The 22,592-nt window shown below is 55.5% G+C and overlaps 1 protein-coding gene across 3 annotated transcripts in view; it reads left to right on the top strand.

Annotated features, from left to right (window-relative positions):
* The window catches only part of DCHS1 (dachsous cadherin-related 1), a 164,482-nt gene that overhangs the window by 83,307 nt on the left and 58,583 nt on the right, over nucleotides 1-22,592 (top strand). For all 3 annotated transcript variants that reach the window (XM_075917306.2, XM_075917305.2, XM_075917308.2), the window contains 7 exons: nucleotides 4,340-4,436; nucleotides 6,345-6,502; nucleotides 12,229-13,063; nucleotides 14,639-14,878; nucleotides 15,334-15,459; nucleotides 15,790-15,999; nucleotides 16,592-17,455. In XM_075917306.2, the coding sequence (XP_075773421.2) occupies nucleotides 4,340-4,436; nucleotides 6,345-6,502; nucleotides 12,229-13,063; nucleotides 14,639-14,878; nucleotides 15,334-15,459; nucleotides 15,790-15,999; nucleotides 16,592-17,455 (2,530 nt within the window). The remainder of the gene's footprint in view (nucleotides 1-4,339; nucleotides 4,437-6,344; nucleotides 6,503-12,228; nucleotides 13,064-14,638; nucleotides 14,879-15,333; nucleotides 15,460-15,789; nucleotides 16,000-16,591; nucleotides 17,456-22,592) is intronic.

Below are 22,592 nucleotides of genomic sequence, written 5' to 3'. Positions count from 1 at the left end.
CGAACTAGCATGTCCACACAGAGTGGACCCTGAACAGAGGTTAAGGCTGGCTGGAAGCAGTGCCGGCAGGGCATCAGATGAGGACTTAGAGCGTGGAGCTGCTGTCTCAGGCTAGCCGAGGGCTGTGCTTAAAGGGACCCGACCCCCACCCCGGACAGACAGTTCTCAGGGGTGCCCCACTTCCAAAGCAGTCCTGGCTTGGAGTGCCCGGAGTACCCACAGTGGGCATATCACAGCACTCGGCCATCAGCCCGGCTGCACTTGCCGCAGGCTGCCATCTGAGGAGAGGGGACAATTGGGGGGCTGCAGGAGAGGTTCCACCCCCAGAAGCCCACAGAGCCAGCCCAGTCCTCCCCATCGGGGGTTTGTACCCCATTCCTCCCTCACCTCCTTCCACTTACCCCTCCCTAACCCCCCTTCCTGATGTACAAAATAAAGGACAATTGTGTTCAAAAATAGAATCTCTCTTTATTGAACAAAACGGGGAGAGACTGGGAAAAGGAGGTGGGAGAGGGGAAGAGAGAGGGTGGGAGAGGGGAGGGCAACTACAATGATGAGGGGTTTGGAACAGGTCCCATATGAAGAGCGGCTAAAGAGACTGGGGGTATGTCTACACTAGAAAGTTAGTTCGAACTAACGGACGTTAGTTCGAACTAACTTTCCTATGCGCTACACTAGCGCTCCGCTAGTTCGAATTTGAATCGAACTAGCGGAGCGCTTAGTTCGAACTAGGTAAACCTCATTTTACGAGGACTAACGCCTAGTTCGAACTAGCTAGTTCGAACTAAGGGCTGTGTAGCCCTTTAGTTCGAACTAGTGGGAGGCTAGCCCTCCCCAGGTTTCCCTGGTGGCCACTCTGGCCAACACCAGGGAAACTCTATGCCCCCCTCCCGGCCCCGGACCCCTTAAAGGGGCACGGGCTGGCTACGGTGCCCGTGCCAGGTGCAAGCCTGCCAGCACCCAGCTAGCAGACCCTGCACCTGGCACGGCACAGAGCCACCCACCCGATGCCCCCCAGCCCACCCCCTCTTGCCGGGACCAGGCTGGCGGCTCCCGGGAGCTTGCCCTGGACCGCAAGAGGCGGGCACCTTCCTGGGCTAGTGCGGACATCGTGGACCTCGTCCACGATCTCCGCACTAGGCACAGGAAAGTGGCCGGCTAGGGCAGGAGAGCTGCCAGCCTGGCCACCCAGGAGCAGGTGTGCATGAAAATCAAGGGGGTCCACTGAGACCCCCGACACTGAGCCCTGAGCTTACAATGGCCGTACTGGGTCAGACCAAAGGTCCATCTAGCCCAGTAGCCTGTCTGCCGACAGCAGCCAACCCTAGGGACCCTGGAGGGGATGGACCAAAACAATGACCAAGCCATTTGTCTCGTGCCATCCCTCTCCAGCCTTCCACAAACTTTGGGCAGGGACACCACTCCTACCCTCTGGCTAATAGGACTCCATGGACCCAACCTCCATCACTTTATCTCACTTCCCTTTAAACTCTGTTCTAGTTGTAGCCTTCACAGCCTCCTGCAGCAAGGAGTTCCACAGGTTGACTATTTGCTTTGTCAAGAACAACTTTCTCTTACTAGTTTGAAGCCTGCTACCCATTCCTTTCCTTTGGTGTCCTCTAGTCCTTCTTTATGGGAACTCATGAAGAACTTTTCTGAATGCACCCTCTCCACCCAACCCCTGCTTTTAGAGACCTCTATCCTGTCCCCCCTCCGTCTCCTCTTTTCTAAGCTGAACAGTCCCAGTCTCTGTAGCCTCTCTTCATCTGGGACCTGTTCCCAACCCCTGATCATGTTAGTTGCCCTCCCCTCTCCCAGCCTTTCTCTTCCCCTCTCCCACCTCCTTTTCCCAGTCTCCCCCAGTTTTTTTCAATAAAGACAGAGTCAATGTTGGAAGAAACGTTATCTTTATTTTGTACATCAATAAGAAGGGGGGCTAGGGAAGGGCAAGTGGAAGGAGGTGAGGGAGGAATGGGGTACGAGCCCCCGATGGGGAGGACTGGGCTGGCTCTGCGGGCTTCTGGGGGTGGAAGCTCTCCTGCAGCCCCCCAATTACTCCCTCTCCCCAGATGGCAGCCTGCGGCAAGTGCAGCCGGGCTGATGGCCGAGTGGTGTGATGTGCCCAGTGTGGGCACTCAGGGCACTCCAAGCCAGAACTTCTTTGCAAGCGGGGCACCCCTTAGAACTGTGTGTCCGGGGTGGGGGTCGGGACCCTTTAAGCGCAGCCCTCGGCTAGCCTGAGACAGTATCTCCATGCTCTAAGTCCTCCTTTTATGCCCTGCCGGCACTGCTTCCGGCCATCATTAAGCCCTGTTCAGAGTCCACTCAATGTGGACTTACTAGTTCGAACTAGCAAAACGCTAGTTCGAACTAGTTTTTAGTTCTAGATGCGTTAGTTCGAACTAGCTTAGTTCGAATTAACTAATTCGAACTAAGTTAGTTCGAACTAGCGCTGTAGTGTAGACGTACCCTGGGACTTTTCAGCTTAGAAAAGAGGAGATGGAGGGGGGATATGATAGAGGTCTCTAAAAGCAGGAGTGGTGTGGAGAGGGTGCATACAGAAAAGTTCTTCATTAGTTCCCATAATAGAAGGACTAGAGGACACCAAAGGAAAGGAATGGGTAGCAGGCTTCAAACTAATAACAGAAAGTTCTTCTTCACAAAGCAAATAGTCAACCTGTGGAACTCCTTGCTGCAGGAGGCTGTGAAGGCTAGAACTAGAACAGAGTTTAAAGAGAAGTGAGATCAATTCATGGAGGTTGGGTCCATGGAGTGCTATTAGCCAGGGGGAAGGAATGGTGTCCCTGCCTGAAGTTTGCGGAAGTCTGGAGAGGGATGGCATAAGACAAATGGCTTGGTCACTGTCTTTGGTCCATCCCCTCCAGGGTCCCTAGGGTTGGCCGCTGTCGGCAGACAGGCTACTGGGCTAGATGGACCTTTGGTCTGACCCAGTATGGCCATTTTAAGCTCAGGGCCCAGGGTCGGGGGTCTCATTGGACCAACTTGATTTTCATGCAAACCTGCTCCTGGGTGGCCAGGCTGGCAGCTCTCCTGCCCTAGATGGCCGCTTTCCTGTGCCTAGTGCGGAGATCATGGACGAGGTCCACGATGTCTGCTCTGGACCAGGCGGGAGCCCGCCTCTTGCAGTCCTGGGCAAGCTCCCGGGAGCCGCCAGCCTGGTCCCGGGAAGAGGCGGAGGGCTGGGGGGGCATCAGGTGGCTGGCTCGAGCCATGCCAGGTGCAGGGTCTGCTGGCTGGGTGCTGGCAGGCTTGCACCTGGCACAGGCATCGTAGCCAGCCCGTGCCCCTTTAAGGGGTCCGGGGCCGGGAGGGGGGCAATAGAGTTTCCCTGGTGTTGGCCAGAGTGGCCACCAGGGAAACCTGGGGAGGGCTAGCCTCCCACTAGTTCGAATTAAGGGTCTACACACCCCTTAATTCGAACTAGCTAGTTCGAACTAGGCTTAATCCTCGTAAAATGAGGTTTTCCTAGTTCGAACTAAGCGCTCCGCTAGTTCGAATTAAATTCGAACTAGCGGAGCACTAGTGTAGTGCCTATGAAAGTTAGTTTGAACTAACGTCCGTTAGTTCGAACTAACTTTGTAGTGTAAACATACCCTTGGGGTATCTGCGGGGCTCCACGGTGGAATGGGAGACGTGGCGTCTGTGTCTTGAGGGATCTGCGGGGCTCCATGGTGGAATGGGAGACGTGGCGTCCGTGTCTTGGGGGATCTGCGGGGCTCCATGGTGGAATGGCAGACGTGGCGTCCATGTCCTGGGGGATCTGTGGGGCTCTGTGGTGGAATGGGGACGTGGCATCTGTATCTTGGGGGATCTGCGGGGCTCCGCGATGAAATGGGAGATGTGGCATCCGTACTGTAATGAGTGACATGGTGTCCGTGTCTTGGGGGATCTGTGGGGTGTGTGGTGTGATGGGAGACGTGGTGTCTGTGTCTTGGGGCTCTGTGGTGTAACGGGAGACGTAGTGTCCATGTCTGGGGGATCCGTGGAGCTCCACGGTGGTTAGGGAGACACGGAGTCCATGTCTTGGGGGATCTGCGGGGCTCCGTGATGGAATGGGAGATGTTGCGTCTGTGTCTTGGGGGATCTGCGGGGTGTGTGGTGGGATGGGAGACGTGGTGGCTGTGTCTTGGAGCTGTGTGGTGTAATGGGAGATGTGGCTTCTGTGTCTTGGGGGATGGGATCTGCAGGGCTCCGCTGTGAAATAGGAGCCGTGGGATCTGCTGGGGAGGAGACTGAGCTGGGAGGATTATGTGTTCTGTGTTGCTTGGTCTGGGTGCTGGCTGTTGTGGTGTCTCCATCTCCCCTCTCTGTATGACAGGTCCTGGAAGAGAAACCTTCAGGTCTGCTGATCGCATCCCTGCAGGCCAAGGACCCAGACGAGGGTGAGAATGGGACCATCTTCTACTCACTAACAGGTAAAGGGGGTAGGGGAAGCGGTATGGCACCCTCACCTCTAGCAAGTCCCCTGGACTATGGTCCTGACCACCCTCCAAACACACACGCAGTCCCAGCATTCCGCAGGCTGACCCCCACCATCTCTAACCCGCTCTGACCCAGTAGCTGTTGTCCATGCAACAATATCTCCGGATTGAAGTGTCATTAGAGGTGGTTTTGGAACAAATAGAAAAACTTAATGTTAACAAATCTCCGGGACCGGACGGCATTCATCCAAGGGTTCTAAAAGAACTTAAATGGGAAATTGCTGAGCTATTATCTGTGGTTTGTAACCTATCCTTTAAATCGGCTTCCGTACCTAATGACTGGAAGGTAGCCAACGTGACACCAATATTTAAAAAGGGCTCTAGAGGCGATCCTGGTAATTACAGACCGGTAAGTCTAACTTCAGTACCGGGCAAATTAGTCGAAACAATAGTAAAGAATAAAATTGTGAAGCATGTAGAAGAACATAATTTGTTGGACAAAAGTCAACATGGTTTCTGTAAAGGGAAATCCTGTTTTACTAATCTGTTAGAGTTCTTTGAAGGGGTTAACAGACATGAGGACAAGGGGGATCCAGTAGATACAGTATACTTGGATTTTCAGAAAGCCTTTGACAAGGTCCCTCACCAAAGGCTCTTGTGTAAATTACATGGCCATGGGATAAGAGGGAAGGTCCTTTTTTGGATTGAGAACTGGTTAAAAGACAGGAAACAAAGGGTAGGAATAAATGGTAAATTTTCAGATTGGAGAGGGGTAACTAGTGGTGTACCCCAAGGGTCAGTCCTGGGACCAATCCTTTTCAACTTATTCATAAATGATCTGGAGAAAGGGGTAAGCAGTGAGGTAGTAAAGTTTGCAGATGATACCAAACTGTTTAGGATAGTCAAGACAGAAGCAGACCGTGAGGGACTCCAAGAAGATCTCACCAAACTGAGTGATTGGGCAACAAAATGGCAAATGAAATTTAATGTGGATAAGTGTAAAGTAATACACATCGGGAAAAATAACCCCAACTATACGTACAGTATGATGGGGGCTAATTTGGCTACAACAAATCAGGAAAGAGATCTTGGAGTTATCGTGGACAGTTCTCTGAAAACTTCCACACAGTGTGCAGCGGCGGTCAAAAAGGCAAATAGGATGCTAGGAATTACTAGGAAAGGGATAGAAAATAAGACCCAGAATATCTTACTGCCCCTGTATAAAACTATGGTACGCCCACATCTTGAATACTGTGTACAGATGTGGTCTCCTCACCTCAAAAAAGATATTTTGGCCTTGGAAAGGGTTCAGAAAAGGGCAACTAAAATGATTAGGGGTTTGGAACGGGTCCCATATGAGGAGAGGTTAAAGCGACTGGGACTTTTCAGTTTAGAAAAGAGGAGACTGAGGGGGGATATGATAGAGGTCTATAAAATCATGAGTGGTGTGGAGAGGGCTGATAAAGAAAAGTTATTTATTAGTTCCCATAATAGAAGAACTAGAGGACACCAAATGAAATTAATGGGGAGCAGGTTTAAAACTAATAAAAGAAAGTTCTTCTTCACACAGCGTGTAGTCAACCTGTGGAACTCCTTGCCAGAGGAGGCTGTGAAGGCTAGGACTATAATAGAGTTTAAAGAGAAGCTGGATAAATTCATGGAGGTTAGGTCCATAAAAGGCTATTAGCCAGGGGATAAAATGGTGTCCTTGGCCTCTGTTTGTCAGAGGCTGGAGAGGGATGGCAGGAGACAAATCGCTTGATCATTGTCTTCGGTCCACCCTCTCTGGGGCACCTGGTGCTCGCCACTGTTGGCAGACAGGATACTGGGCTAGATGGACCTTTGGTCTGATCCAGTACGGCCGTTCTTATGTTCTTATGTTATCTCCCCTTCTCTCCGCAGGGGCTTGGGCCGAACGCTTCACACTGCACATGGCCACGGGGGAACTGCGTACGGCCACTGTACTACGCCGAGCGGACCGGGCTGAATACATCTTCACCGTGACAGCCAGCGACCGGGGAATGGTGCCCCGCAGCATGGCAGCTGTTGTCCGCATTCAGGTACATGAGTCCCCCAAACCCACCCCCAGGGCTATAATCCACATCTGGGTTCCTGCCCCCCCCCAAGTCCCCTCTAGAGCTATCATCCACATCTGGGTTCCTGGACTCCCCAGCTATTCCCCTGTAATATAACAGTTTCTGGAAGCACTGCTGAGAGGTCAAATCAGGGCAAATGGCTTAGAAACAGATCTACTTACAGCCCCAACACTAGGGGTCCTCTTCTATAAGGCACTGAACCAGTCACAAAGAGCACTTCTGTTTGCTACTCTGGCTAGCAAAAACTCACCCAAGCAATTCTTTAGATACTCCAGTTTTCCTGTGCCACCAATCAGCGCCCACCTTACACAGGTGAGAGGCTATGACAAAGGGTGTTAAAAAGCACTTAATTGACTTTGCGACTAGTTGGTGGAATTTCCATTGACTAGTGCTAGCTGATAGGCACTTCCGCACTCCTCCTCTGAAAAGTACAAGAGCCCCTGCCAGTGGGAAGTCCCGCTGACTCCAGGCTGCATGCGGATGCCTGCTTTGAAATGCACAAGAGTCCCCAGCGGGGACAGCTATTGGATCATAGAGGCAGCAATGGGGAACGGGAGGGATTGACTAGTCAACATTACTAGTCGACTAGTCTTTAACATCCTTATAACCCATCCCCCACCTCCCCTCAGACACCCCAGTGCTCCCTCTGCCCCACCCAGCCCTCACCTTACACAGGGGAGAGGTTATAACCCATCCCCCACCTCCCCTCAGACACCCCAGTGCTCCCTCTGCCCCACCCAGCCCCCACCTCACACAAGGGAGAGGTTATAACCCATCCCCCACCTCCCCTCAGACACCCCAGTGCTCCCTCTGCCCCACCCAGCCCCCACCTCACACAAGGGAGAGGTTATAACCCATCCCCCACCTCCCCTCAGACACCCCAGTGCTCCCTCTGCCCCACCCAGCCCCCACCTCACACAAGGGAGAGGTTATAACCCATCCCCCACCTCCCCTCACACACTCCAGTGTTCCCTGTGCCCTCCAGCCCCCCTTACACAGGGGAGAGGTTATGAAAACCAATCTCACCAAATCTGAATAGGTTCTCCCTATTCCAAAGGGCTAACCATATTTCCAGGGCAATTTATACCTCAGATTTTACCCAAACAAGCATGATGTGCCAGTCCTTTGACATCTAAAATCTAAAGGCGAAAGAAAGAAAGAAAGAAAGAAAGAAAGAAAGAAAGAAAGAAAGAAAGAAAGAAAGAAAGAAAGAAAGAAAGAAAGAAAGAAAGAGAGGGAGGGAGGGAGGGAAGGAGGGAGGGAGGGAGGGTTGAGAGTAAAATTTTTAAAGGAAACATATTACATATGCCAGTTACAATATCGTAGTGAAGGCTTGTAGCAGAGAAGGCATAATCTTCTATGTTAAAAGATAGGAAACCTCAGGAGTCATCGAGTCCAACTCCCTGCCCAAAGTAGGACCAATCCCAACTAAATCATCCCAGCCAGGGCTTTGTCAAGTCGAGACTTAAATACCTCTAGGGGTGGAGATTCCACCATCTCCCTAGGGAACACATCCCAGTGCTTCCCATCCTCCTAGGGAAATAGTTTTTCCTAATATCCAACCTAGATCCCCCTACCACTTGAGACCATTGCTCCTTGTTCTGTCATTTGTCGCCACTGAGAATAGCCTCTCTCCATCTCCTTTGGAGCCCCCTTTCATGTAGTTGAAGGCTGCTGTCAAATCCTTCCTCACTCTTTTCTTCTGCAGACTAAACAAGCCCAAATCCCTCAGCCTCTCCTCATAGGTCATGTGCTCAAGGCTCCTCGTCATTTCTGTTGCCCTCCACTGCACTTCGTCCACATCCTTTTTGTAATGAGGGACCCAGAATTGGATGCAATCCTCCAGATGTGGCCTCACCAGTGCCCAATAAAGGGGAATAATTACTTCCCTAAATCTGCTGGCAATGCTGCCTTACTAATCTGCTAGAAACTACAGGGGATAGCCAAGTTAGTCTGTTAGGGTATGTCTACACTAGCTCGTTAGTGGAACGAGGAGTAACGGTAGTTCGGAATAGGAAGCCTAATCCGAACTACCTAGTCCGTGCCGCGTGTAGCCGCATGGCACAGAGTCCGCACTAGCGGACATTTAAAAATGGCGGCGCCCGGCAATATGCAAATGAAGCCCGGGAAATTCAAATCCCGGGCTTCAGTTGCTACTCCGGTTGCCTACATTACCACCCTAGTTCGAACTAGGGTGGTAGTGTAGACATACCCCTAGCCTACAGCATGGGCTTGTCCTACGGCTTGCACCAGGCATGAGTTGGGCGTACGCCAGTGCCGTGAGCCCACTAAGCCAGCAGCATTCCCTTCTGGGCTCTTCACTCTCTCTCTGTGCACCCAGGAGAGAGCTGCTGAATCCCTCCGACCGTTTCTCTTCTTTGCTTTCCAGTTCAGTCTCCTGCCAGACAGGGTCTCCAGCTGCCAGGTCTGCCTGTTGTCTGGCTGGGCCCTCTGCTCGGGGGTAGGGGGCCATTAACAACGCTCTTAGATCTGCCCCAGACCGCAAGTGACATCCCTGCCATGCTCCATAGTCCATTATAGGCAAGCAACACGGGAATGCAGGGGCAAGATTAGAAAGGCAAAGGCACAAAATGAGATCAAACTAGCTACAGGCATAAAGGGAAACAAGAAGACCTTTTATAAATACATTAAAAGCAAGAGGAAGACCAAGGACAGGGTAGGCCCACTGCTTAGTGAGGAGGGAGAAGCAGTAACAGGGAACTTGGAAATGGCGGAGATGCTCAATGACTTCTTTGTTTCGGTCTTCACCGAGAAGTCTGGAGGTGTGCCTAACGTAGTGAATACAAGCAGAGAGAGGGTAAGTTTAGAAGATAGGATACACAAAGAACAAGTTAAAAATCACTTAGGAAAGTTAGATGTCAGCAAGTCACCAGGTCCTGATGAAATGCATCCCAGGATACTCAAGGAGCTGATAGAGGAGGTATCTGAGCCTTTAGCTATGATCTTTGAAAAATCATGGCAGACAGGGGAGATTCCAGAAGACTGGAAAAGGGCAAATATTGTGCCCATCTATAAAAAGGGGAATAAGAACAACCCAGGAAATTATAGACCGGTCAGTTTAACGTCTGTCCCAGGGAAGATAATGGAGCAGGTAATTAAGGAAATCGTATGCAAACACTTGGAAAGTAATAAAGTGATAGGGAATAGCCAGCATGGGTTTGTGAAGAACAAGTCATGCCAAACTAATCTGATAGCTTTCTTTGATAAGATAACGAGCCTTGTGGATAAGGGAGAAGTGGTGGATGTCATATACCTAGACTTTAGTAAGGCAGTTGATACGGTCTCGCATGATATTCTTATTGATAAACTAGGCAAATATAACTTAGATAGGGCCACGATAAGGTGGGTGCATAATTGGCTGGATAACCGTAGTCAGAGAGTTGTTGTTAACGGTTCTAAATCCTGCTGGAAAGGGATAACAAGTGGAGTTCCGCAAGGGTCTGTTTTGGGACCCGTACTGTTCAATATCTTCATCAATGATGTAGATATTGGGATAGAGAGTACGCTTATTAAGTTTGCAGATGATACCAAACTGGGTGGGGTTGCGACTTCTTTGAAGGATAGGGACATAATTCAAAATGACCTTAGCAAGTTAGAGAAATGGTCAGAGGTAAACAGGATGAGGTTTAATAAAGAGAAATGCAAAGTGCTCCACTTAGGAAGGAACAATCAGTTCCATACATACAAGATGGGAAGCGACTGTCTGGGAAGGAGCATGGCGGAAAGGGATCTAGGGGTCATAGTGGACCACAAGTTGAATACGAGTCAACAGTGTGATGCTGTTGCAAAAAAAGCAAATATGATTCTAGGTTGTATCAACAGGTGTGTTGTAAGCAAAACTCGTGAAGTCATTCTGCCGCTCTACTCTGCACTAGTTAGGCCTCAGCTGGAGTACTGTGTCCAGTTCTCGGCGCCACATTTCAAGAAAGATGTGGAGAAATTGGAAAGGGTACAGAGAAGAGCGACAAGAATGATTAAAGGTCTAGAGAACATGACCTATGAAGCCAGGCTTCATGAACTGGGCTTGTTTAGTTTGGAAAAAAGAAGATTAAGGGGGGACATGATAGCGGTTTTCAAATATCTAAAAGGGTGTCACAAGGAGGAAGGAGAAAATTTGTTCCTCTTGGTTTCTGAGGACAGGACAAGGAGTAATGGGCTTAAAGTGCAGCAGGGGAGGTTTAGATTGGACATTAGGAAAAAATTCCTAACTGTCAGGGTGGTCAAATATTGGAATAAATTGCCAAGGGAGGTGGTGGAATCTCCCTCTCTGGAGATATTTAAGAACAGGTTAGATAGACATCTGTCAGGGATGGTGTAGACGGAGCTTGATCCTGCCTTGAGGGCGGGGGGCTGGACTCGATGACCTCTCGAGGTCCCTTCCAGTCCTATTATTCTATGATTCTATGATTACGCAGTGCCCATGTCCCAGAGCCATCATCCCTGCTGCTGCATAGACCCTCCCCAAATCCAAACCCAGGGCCATCATCTTTGTCCCGGCATGCAGTACCCCAGCCAGCAACGGTATTGTCATTCTGGTGCACAACCCATTAAACCGGCCTTATGGTCATAACGGGCGATCACCACAGCCCCAGTCCGCGTTCTGGGACACAGCCCTATAGAGTCTCTCCCCATGGCCACCATCCACGTTCTGGGACACAGCTCTATAGAGTCTCTCCCCATGGCCACCATCCACGTTCTGGGACACAGCTCTATAGAGTCTCTCCCCATGGCCACCATCCACGTTCTGGGACACAACTCTATAGAGTCTCTCCCCCAGGGCCACCATCCACGTTCTGGGACACAGCTCTATAGAGTCTCTTCCCATGGCCACCATCCACGTTCTGGGACACAGCCCTATAGAGTCTCTCCCCATGGCCACCATCCACGTTCTGGGACACAGCTCTATAGAGTCTCTCCCCATGGCCACCATCCACGTTCTGGGACACAGCTCTATAGTGTCTCTCCCCCAGGGCCACCATCCACGTTCTGGGACACAGCCCTCTACAGTCTTTGCCCCACGGCCACCATCCACGTTCTGGGACACAGCCCTCTACAGTCTCTGCCCCACGGCCCCACACTGTCTCTGCCCCGTGGCCACCATCGACGTTCTGGGACACAGCCCTCTACAGTCTCTGCCCCACGGCCCCACACAGCCTCTGCCCCACAGCCACCATGCATGTTCTGGGACACAGCCCTATACAGTCTCTGCCCCACAGCTCCACCTACTCTGCCCCACGGCCACCATCCACGTTCTGGGACACAGCCCTCTACAGTCTCTTCCCCACAGCTCCACCTACTCTGCCCCATGGCCACCATCCACGTTCTGGGACACAGCCCTCTACAGTCTCTGCCCCACAGCTCCACCTACTCTGCCCCACGGCCACCATCCACATTCTGGGACACAGCCCTCTACAGTCTCTGCCCTGCGGCCCCACCCAGCCTCTGCCCCACGGCCACCATCCATGCTCTGGTATACAGCCTCCCTTCACAACCTCTGCCCCCCAACCACCGCCCATGTTCTGGTAAGCAGCCTCCGCCAGAACCTCCGCTGCAGTCACCATCTCTCTTCTTGTAGGCAGCCCCTCCAGCCCACTGCCCCACAGCTCCTTCTCTCAGCTCATCCCCTCCAGCCCCACAAGTCTGACTTCAGCTTTCCTCTCCCACTGCAGGTTCTGCCGTCCTCCCGGGCGCTGCCTCAGCCAGACACCGTGGTGCTTACGCTGCACCCAGTGGAAGGGGTCAAGCCTGGCTCAGTGATTGGTTCTGTGGCGCCTCCAGAGGCCTCCGGGCAGGGGCAGCTGACCTACACGCTGATAGGGGGCGGGGGGGATGGCACCTTTGTGGTGGATAGCACGACGGGGGAGATCTATGCAGCGCGGGAGCTGGACTACGAGAGGGGGGCGCAGCACACGCTGCAGGTCAGTGCCGAGGACATGCAGAACGGCTATCCGGCCAGCCGGCTGGTGCTGGTACAAATCCATGTGCAGGACTGCAATGACCAGGCGCCCGCCTTCCCCGAGGACCCCATCACGATCGTCGTGCCTGAGAACACACCGGCCGGCACCTCCATCTTCACCTTCCAAGCCCCAGATGGTGATGGCGCTGGGCCCAACAGCCAGGTGTGCTACAGACTGCTTCGCCAGGAGCCCCCCGGCTCCCACTTCCAGCTGGATGCCCACTCTGGACAGCTGAGCCTCCATGAGGGGCTAGACCGTGAGACAGTCCCTTCCTTTCTGCTGGTGGTGGAGGCCACAGACCAGGCTCCCAACATCAGCCAGCGCCACTCTGCTGCTGTCACTGCCCGCGTTTTCGTAACAGACGAGAACGACAACGCACCTGTCTTCCTCTCGCCAGACACTGTCAGTGTCATGGAAGACCAGCCCACTGGATTTGTGGTGCTACACGTGGTTGTACAGGATGGGGACCTGGGTGAAAATGGGCGGGTGAGCTACACACTGCAGGCAGGCAATGCTGAGGGCCGGTTCCACCTCAACCCCAGCACAGGTAAGAGGGACTTGTAACATGGCAGGGAGTTGCGGGGGAGCCTGGGAGATGGCCCATTTTGTCTCCCGTGTCCTTTCCCAAGGGAAGATGACAGGCATGAGGGGAAGGGAAGGGACACAGGAAACACACGGGGCGAAGGGGAAGAGCTGACGGACGTGGAGAAGGGAAGGGACACAGGACACACGGGGCGAACGGGAAGAGCTGACGGACGTGGGGAAGGGAAGGGACACGGGACACACAGGGGGCGAAGGGCAAGAGCTGACGGACGTGGGGAAGGGAGGGGACACGGGACACACACGGGGCGAAGGGGAAGAGCTGAGGGACGTGGGAAAGGGAGGGGACACGGTACACACGGGGCGAAGGGGAAGAGCTGACGGACGTGGGGAAGGGAAGGGACACGGGACACACACGGGGCGAAGGGGAAGAGCTGAGGGACGTGGGGAAGGGAAGGGACACGGGACCCACAGGGGGCAAAGGGGAAGAGCTGAGGGACGTGGGGAAGGGAAGGGACACGGGACACACAGGGGGCGAAGGGGAAGAGCTGACGGACGTGGGGAAGGGAAGGGACACGGGACACACAGGGGGCGAAGGGGAAGAGTTGAGGGACGTGGGGAAGGGAAGGGACACAGGACACACGGCGAAGGGGAAGAGCTGACGGACGTGGGAAAGGGAGGGGACACGGGACACAGGGGGCGAAGGGGAAGAGCTGACGGACGTGGGGAAGGGAGGGGACATGGGATACACGGGGGGCGAAGGGGAAGAGCTCAGGGACGTGGGGAAGGGAAGGGACACGGGACACGGGGTGAAGGGGAAGAGCTGAGGGACGTGGGGAAGGGAGGGGACACAGGACACAGGGGGCGAAGGGGAAGAGCTGACGGACGTGGGGAAGGGAAGGGACACGGGGCGAAGGGGAAGAGCTGATGGACGTGGGGAAGGGAAGGGACACGGGATACACGTGGCGAAGGGGAAGAGCTGATGGACATGGGAAGGGAGGGGACACGGGACACGGGGCGAAGGGGAAGAGCTGAGGGACGTGGGGAAGGGAGGGGACACGGGACACACAGGGGGCGAAGGGGAAGAGCTGACGGACGTGGGGAAGGGAGGGGACACGGGATACACGTGGCGAAGGGGAAGAGCTGATGGACATGGGAAGGGAGTGGACACGGGACACGGGGCAAAGGGGAAGAGCTGAGGGACATGGGGAAGGGAGGGGACACGGGACACACAGGGGGCGAAGGGGAAGAGCTGACGGACGTGGGGGAGGTGAGACAGCGGTGTGTCAGGCGCACTCTGGAGACCTGGGGCAGTCAGAGGAGACGGCAGTGGTGACAGCAGGTGGCAGACTCAGCCGGCAGCGAGGGATGGATTCCCCGCTGGCCGCCAGAGGAAGGAGGTGCCTGGCCACTGCAGGAGTCAGAGAAACAGGCCAATGCTGGGGGCACAGCTGGGTGTGGCACCACAGCCCAAGCTGTGGGGTTGTGGAGCTGTGGGACCTGCCTGCAAGACTGTGGCTCATGCCAGCCAGGTGCCTGCTACTCCTGTGTACAGGCTCAGTGTGTCCTGGTGTCTCCCTAGGTGCCCTCTCCATTGTGCGGGCTCTGAACAGGGAGGAGGTTGCCCAGCACAACCTGACGGTCGTGGCCATGGACCATGGCTTCCCACGTCACTCGTCCACTCAGCTGCTGTCTGTGCTGGTGCTGGACGTCAACGACGAGGCGCCCACCTTTGAGCGGGCTGAGTATGAGGCCCGTGTCATGGAGAACCTGCCAGCGGGCAGCCCTGTGCTGCAGCTGCTGGCCACAGACCGTGACCTGGGTGAGTCTTGGGGCTGGAACTGGTGACCACAGGGGCAGGAGTCTGGCACGGTCAATGCTTCTCCAGAGGCGTTGGCCTGGAAGGGCAGGCGTGGACGTGGTCACCACAGGCCTTCCCCTTCTCCCATCTGCCAAGGCAGCATCCCGGGAGCCCCAGGGATGAGCAGAGGAGAGAGGCAGGCTCTGAGCACTGAGGGGAAGCTGAGAATGGGGCTCTCAGCGTGGCCCTGGCCTCAGGGACAGTCGCCAGGCAGCATTTCTCCTCCCCCTTAGCTGGGCCACAGCGGTCGCCTTCCCTCGGCCTTCTGACATCTCCATTTCTGCCCCCGCCTCCTGTCTCTGGGCCCTTCCCCACCCGGCAGCCCACGCCGATTCCTTTTGTGGCTGCAGGGGAAGTAGAGAGGGGCCCTGGTCCTGGGGCCATTGCGCCTTCCACTCAGAGGTTTCTCTCTTCAGGAGCCAATGGTCATGTGTCGTATGGAGGCCTCTCTGGGGGGCCCTTCTCCATCCACCCACAGACGGGCCTCATCACTACTGCGCACTCCCTGGACCGGGAGAGGCGGGAACAGCACGTGCTAACAGGTATGGCCAGACCTGGGGGTTGGGCAGGGGAAGGAGAGAAGCAGGGCCTATGCGGAAAGGTGGGGGGTTGCCGCTGGGGTCCCTGCTGGCATGGACATCACTAGTAGTTAGGGGAAGGAGGCCCATGGTGCAGGGCAGACAAAGGGAGTGGGGGGTTTCAGGTCTGGGATAAGAGTGTTGGGGGGTGAGACATGAAGGGAGGAAGACAGGAGAGCGGGGGGGTGAGTGCTGGAGGAGGGAATGGGCCATGAGTGAGCTGCTCCTTGCAGGCAAGGGGAGGGTACCCTTGCGTGTCAGGTAGGGTCTCTAGGACTGCCATCTCCCCCACAGTCTATGCCCGGGATGGTGGCCGGCCCCCCAACCTGGCCAAAGTGATGGTGCGGATCTTGGTGGGAGATGAAAACGACCATGCCCCGCACTTCGAGAGCAAGTCCTGCTCCTTGGAGGTGCCTGAGAACCAGAGCCTTGTGGCACTCTACACCCTGCGGGCCACAGACCCAGATGCGGGCGAGAACGGGCGTCTGGAGTACCATGTGCTGGGTGAGGGCCATGGGCACATGGCTTGTGCTGTGCCGGTGCTCCCCCTTCCGATCCCAGCTCCCACACGTGGCTCCTTCGATGAGCAGCAATCTCCCGGCTGCCGGGTGTGCTCAGGCCACAGGGTACAACCTATGCCAGGCCGCACAGCTCTCCGGGGGCCTGGTATGGTAGAGCTGCCTCCAGGTCCGCGAATGCCGGCTGCTCACGCCAGCCCCAGGCCCTGCATGGCACGCTCCTGATTCTACTGGGGAGTTGGGTCAAGGGTTGCTGAGAAGGGATGAAGTTGTGCGCCTCTGCTCTGCACTGGGGGGGTTTGCCGGTGAGGTGGTGCCAAGTATGGGCCATGTGCTGTGCAGCTCAGGGGGAGACACCCTATCCTGTCTGCACCACAGCACCCCGCATGCAGGGGCCCGTCTGCAGAACGACCGGGCGCCATCCCAGGGTGGGCCCATCGTTCCTGCCCCCTCCCAAAAGTCAGACTCAGGAAGGGGCCTCGCGCCTACACCCTCTCTGAGCCCTGTCACGAGGGTCCCATGCACCCATCCCCCCACGCCATATCAGGGAGGCTCTCTCATCCTCTCTCTTCCCCCAGAGGGAGACCCTGCCCAGGATTTCAGCCTGGACCCTGCCTCCGGCGTGCTCTCCACCTCGCGCAGCCTGGACCGGGAGCTGGTGGCCTCTTACCAGCTGATTGTGGAGGCGCGAGATCACGGCACACCCCCGCGTAGCGCCACCATGTCTCTGAGCGTTCGAGTGCTGGACCTGAATGACAACGCCCCGCGCTTCGCACAGGCAGCCTACGCTGTGGAGGTGCCTGAGGACCTCGCTGTCGGGGCACTGGTGCTGCAGCTGGGGGCACTGGACCCAGACGAGGGCACCAATGGGCAGGTCTCCTACTACCTGGGCAACGAGTCGCTGGGCATGTTCCAGGTGGAACCGCAGAGTGGGCGCATCACCAGCGCCCAGGCCCTGGACCGTGAGCGCCGAGCCAGGTACAGCTTTCTGGCCAAAGCCGTGGACTCAGCCCCCTGGGAGCCCAAGAGTGCAGTTGTGCGTGTCACAGTCACTGTGCAGGACGTCAATGACCATGCGCCTGCCTTCCTGCACAGCCTGCTCGCTGTCAACCTCTCCCGCCACACGCCGCCTAAGCAGCTGGTGGCCATGATGCAGGCTGAGGACAAAGATGCAGGTGCCAACGCCTCCATTCTGTACCGGTTTGCCACACCCAACCCCAGCTTCGCCATCAATTCCTACACTGGCGACATCCAGCTGCTGCAGCCTCTCAGCTCTCTGAGCCAGCGCCAGCGCACCCTCTTCATCCTGGCCAGCGACCTGGGCCAGCCAGCCCTCTCCTCCACTGGCGTGGTGGTGATCCACCTGCAGGAAGAGAGATACCGGGGCGTGCATTTCCCCCGCAGCACCAAGGACGTGGCCCTGCCTGAGAATGCTGCCCCAGGTACTGGCCACAGGGTACATAGTGCGGGGTCGGAGCAGGAAATGGCCGGGAGCTGGGGACAGGAAGGGGATACCGGGGGTCAGAGGGAATGGCCGGGAGCTGGGGACAGGAAGGGGGTACCGGGGGTCAGAGGGAATGGCCGGGAGCTGGGGACAGGAAGGGGGTACCAGGGGTCGGAACAGGGAATGGCCGGGAGCTGGGGACAGGAAGGGGGTACCGGGGGTCGGAGCAGGGAATGGCCGGGAGCTGGGGACAGGAAAGGGATACCGGGGGTCAGAGGGAATGGCCGGGAGCTGGGGACAGGAAGGGGGTACCGGGGGTCAGAGGGAATGGCCAGGAGCTGGGGACAGGAAGGGGGTACCGGGGGTCAGAGGGAATGGCTGGGAGCTGGGGACAGGAAGGGGATACCGGGGGTCAAAGGGAATGGCCGGGAGCTGGGGACAGGAAGGGGGTACCAGGGGTCGGAGCAGGGAATGGCCGGGAGCTGGGGACAGGAAGGGGGTACCGGGGGTCGGAGCAGGGAATGGCCGGGAGCTGGGGACAGGAAAGGGATACCGGGGGTCAGAGGGAATGGCCGGGAGCTGGGGACAGGAAGGGGGTACCGGGGGTCAGAGGGAATGGCCAGGAGCTGGGGACAGGAAGGGGGTACCGGGGGTCAGAGGGAATGGCTGGGAGCTGGGGACAGGAAGGGGGTACCGAGGGTCAGAGGGAATGGCCGGGAGCTGGGGACAGGAAGGGGGTACCGAGGGTCAGAGGGAATGGCCGGGAGCTGGGGACAGGAAGGGGGTACCGGGGGTCAGAGGGAATGGCCGGGAGCTGGGGACAGGAAGGGGGTACCGAGGGTCAGAGGGAATGGCCGGGAGCTGGGGACAGGAAGGGGGTACCGAGGGTCAGAGGGAATGGCCGGGAGCTGGGGACAGGAAGGGGGTACCGGGGGTCAGAGGGAATGGCCGGGAGCTGGGGACAGGAGGGGGGTACCGGGGGCCAGAGGGAATGGCCGGGAGCTGGAGGTGGGAACTACTAAGAGGCCCCCCCGGGCACATATGCCAAATAAGTTGTCATGGGAGAAGAGGGAAGGGTCTCTCCTGAGTTGGGGTATGTCTACACTACAAAGTTAGTTCGAACTAAAGGACGTTAGTTCGAACTAACTTTCATAAGCGCTACACCATTCCACGAGGATTAAGCCTAGTTCAAACTAGCTAGTTCGAATTAAGGGCTGTGTAGACCCTTAATTCGAACTAGTGGGAGGCTAGCCCTCCCCAGGTTTCCCTGGTGGCCACTCTGGCCAACACCAGGGAAACTCGTCTGCCCCCCTCCCGGCCCCGGACCCCTTAAAGAGGCACAGGCTGGCTACGGTGCCCGTGCCAGGTGCAAGCCTGCCAGCACCCAGCCAGCAGACCCTGCACCTGGCACGGATCGAGCCACCCACCCGATGCCCCCAGCCCTCCCCCTCTTCCCGGGACCAGGCTGGCGGCTCCCGGGAGCTTGCCCGGGACCGCGAGAGGCGGGCACGCGCCTGAGCTAGTGCAGACATCGTGGGCCTCGTCCATGATCTCCGCACTAGGCACAGGAAAGTGGCCGGCTAGGGCAGGAGAGCTGCCAGCCTGGCCACCCAGGAGCAGGTGTGCAAGAGAATCAAGGGGGTCCACTGAGACCCCCGACCCTGAGCCCTGAGCTTACAATGGCCGTCCTGGGTCAGACCAAAGGTCCATCTAGCCCAGTAGCCTGTCTGTCGACAGCGGCCAACCCTAGAGACCCTGGAGGGGATGGACCGAAGACAGTGACCAAGCGATTTGTCTCGTGCCATCCCTCTCCAGCCTTCCACAAACATTGGCCAGGGACACCACTCCTATCCCCTGGCTAATAGCACTCCATGGACCCAACCTCCATGACGTTATCTCACTTCCCTTTAAACTCTGTTCTAGTTCTAGCCTTCACAGCCTCCTGCAGCAAGGAGTTCCACAGGCTGACTCTTTGCTTTGTGAAGAAGAACTTTCTCTTACTAGTTTGAAGCCTGCTACCCATTCCTTTCCTTTGGTGTTCTCTAGTCCTTCTTTATGGGAACTAATGAAGAACTTTTCTGTATGCACCCTCTCCACCCAACTCCTGCTTTTAGAGACCTCTATCCTGTTCCCCCTCCGTCTCCTCTTTTCTAAGCTGAAAAGTCCCAGTCTCTTTAGCCTCTCTTTATATGGGACCTGTTCCCAACCCCTGATCATTTTAGTTGCCTCAGGCTAGCCGAGGGCTGTGCTTAAAGGGACCCGACTCCCACCCCAGACAGACAGTTCTCAGGGTTCCCCGCTTGCTTGTCTTCCTCGATGAGGGACAGCAAAGCAGTCCTGTCTTGGAGTGCCCTGAATGCCCACACTCAGCACATCACAGTACTCGGCCATCAGCCCGACTGCACTTGCCGCAGGCTACCATCCAGGGGGAGTCAATCGAGGGGCTGTCAGGATCCAGGAGGCTCTGCAAGAGAGCTTCAAGCCTGAGGAGCCCGCAGAGCCACCCCAGTCCTCCCCATCAGGGGCTCGTGCCCCATTCCTCCCTCACCTCCTTCCACTTACCCCTCCCTAGCCCCCCTTCCTGATGTAAAAAATAATGGACACGTGTGTTCAAAAATAGAAACTCTCTTTATTGAACAAAACTGGGGGGGGGGTTAACCTCTGGGGAGACTGGGAAAAGGAGGTGGAAGAGAGGAAGAGAGAGGGTGGGAGAGGGAAGGGGGAAACCTGGGGAAGAAGGAGGAGGGGAAGTATAAAACTATGGTATGCCATATCTTCAGTACTGTGTACAGATGTGGTCTCCTCACCTCAAAAAAGATATTTTGGCCATGGAAAGGGATCAGAAAAGGGCAACTAAAATGATTAGGGGTTTGGAACAGGTCGCATATGAAGAGAAACTAAAGAGACTGGGACATTTCAGCTTAGAAAAGAGGAGACAGAGGGGGGATATGATAGAGGTCTATAAAAGCATGAGTGGTGTGGAGAGGGTGCATAAAGAAAAGTTCTTCATTAGTTCCCATAATAGAAGGACTAGAGGACACCAGATGAAATAAATGGGTAGCAGGCTTCAAACTAATAAAAAAAAGTTCTTCTTCACAAAGCAAATAGTCATCCTGTGGAACTCCTTGCTGCAGGAGGCTGTGAAGGCTAGAACTAGAACAGAGTTTAAAGAGAAATTAGATAAAGTCATGGAGGTTGGGTCCATGGAGTGGTATTAGCCAGGGGGTAGGAACGGTGTCCCTGGCCTCTGTTTGTAGAAGGCTGGAGATGGATGGCACGAGACAAATGGCTTGGTCACTGTCTTTGGTCCATCCCCTCTGGGGTAGCTGGTGTTGGCCTCTGTCGGCAGACAGGCTACTGGGCTAGATAGACCTTTGGTCTGACCCAGTACGGCCGTTCTTATGTTCTTATGTTCTAAGCTCAGGGTCGGGGGTCTCATTGGACCAACTTGATTTTCATGCAAACCTGTTCCTGGGTTCGCATGTGGCCTTTGGTGGCCAGGCTGGCAGCTATCCTGCCCTAGACGGCCACTTTCCTGTGCCTAGTGCGGAGATTGTGGACGTTGGAGGCCTCCCTCCAAACCTGAATGAGGTTCATGATCTCCACACTAGACCAGGCGGGCGCCCGCCTCTTGCGGCCCCGGGCAGGCTCCTGGGAGCGGCCAGCCTGGTCCCGGGAAGAGGCGGAGGGCTGGGTGGCAGCGGGTGGCTGGCTTGTGCCATGCCAGGTGCAGGGTCTGCTGACTGGGTGCTGGCCGGCTTGCACCTGGCACGGGCACCGTAGCCAGACCGTGGCCCTTTAAGGGCTCTGAGGCCAGGAGAGGGGCAGACGAGTTTCCCTGGCTTGGCCCAGAGTGGCCACCAGGGCAACCTGGGGAGGGCTAGCCTCTCACTATTTCGAATTAAGTGGCTACACAGACCTTAATTCAAACTACTTAATTGGAACTAGGCGTTACTCCTCATAGAATGAGGTTTACCTAGTTCGAATTAAGCGCTCCGCTAGTTCGTATTAAGTTCGAACTGGTGGTTTGAATGTGTAGTGCCTATGGGTATGTCTACACTACCACCCTAGTTCGAACTAGGGTGGTTACTGTAGGCAACCGAAGTTGCAAATGAAGCCTGGGATTTAAATATCCCGGGCTTCATTTGCATCTTGCCGGGCGCCGCCATTTTTAAAGCCCTGGTAGTTCAGACTCCGTGCCCGTGGCTACACACGGCACGGAGTAGGTAGTTCTAGATTAGGCTTCCTATTCCGAACTACCGGTACACCTCGTTCCATGAGGAGTAACGGTAGTTCGGAATAGGAAGCCTAATCCAAACTACCTAGTTCATGCCGCGTGTAGCCGCGGGCACGGAGTCCTAACTACCGGGGCTTTAAAAATGGCGGCGCCCGGCAAGATGCAAATGAAACCCGGGATATTTAAATCCTGAGCTTCATTTGCAACTTCGGTTGCCTACAGTAACCACCCTAGTTCGAACTAGGGCGGTAGTGTAGACAGACCCTATGAAAGTTAGTTCGAACTAACGGCTGTTGTTCGAATTCACTTTGTAGTGTAGACAGACCCTGAGGTGGCAAAATGTGAAGGCGATTCCAAACTGCTCAAGACTCTTAAGACAGTGAAGACCTTCTAAAGCAGGGTGGGGAACCTCAGGCCCAGGGGCTGAATGCAGCCCCCAGCTTGCCTGGATCTGGCCCCCAAGGCTCTGCATTGGGAAGCCCGCGCTGGCGCTCCAGCCCCCGGCTCCCACTCGCCAGGCTAGAGCACCCAAAATCTAGTAGGCTGGGCACAAGGGGAATGTGGAGAGTGACTTTCTCCTCAGTCAGGGGCTTCTCACTTATGTGCAGCTCCCAGCTGACATTTCTGTGGATCAGCGGCCCTCAATTCAAAAAAAGATTTCCTACCCCTGTGAAAGTGTCTCACAAAGCTAGGTGACTGGGCAACAAAGTGGCAGATGAATTAACTGTTGCCTCTGAAGAGCGAGATCTTGAAGTCTCTGCAGATAGTTCTCTGCAAACGTCCATTCAACGTGCAGCTGCAGGCAAAAAAGCAAACAGAATGTTAGGATCCATTAAGGAAAGGATAGTGAATAAGACAGAGAATATCTTATTGCCTCTCCATAAATCCATAGTATGCC

This window comes from Pelodiscus sinensis, chromosome 1 (assembly GCF_052426305.1).
Source record: "Pelodiscus sinensis isolate ZL-2025 chromosome 1, ASM5242630v1, whole genome shotgun sequence".
Taxonomy (NCBI): domain Eukaryota; kingdom Metazoa; phylum Chordata; order Testudines; family Trionychidae; genus Pelodiscus; species Pelodiscus sinensis.
The sequence above is the reverse complement of the archived record's forward strand: the minus strand, read 5'-3'. Positions and strand labels throughout refer to the sequence as shown.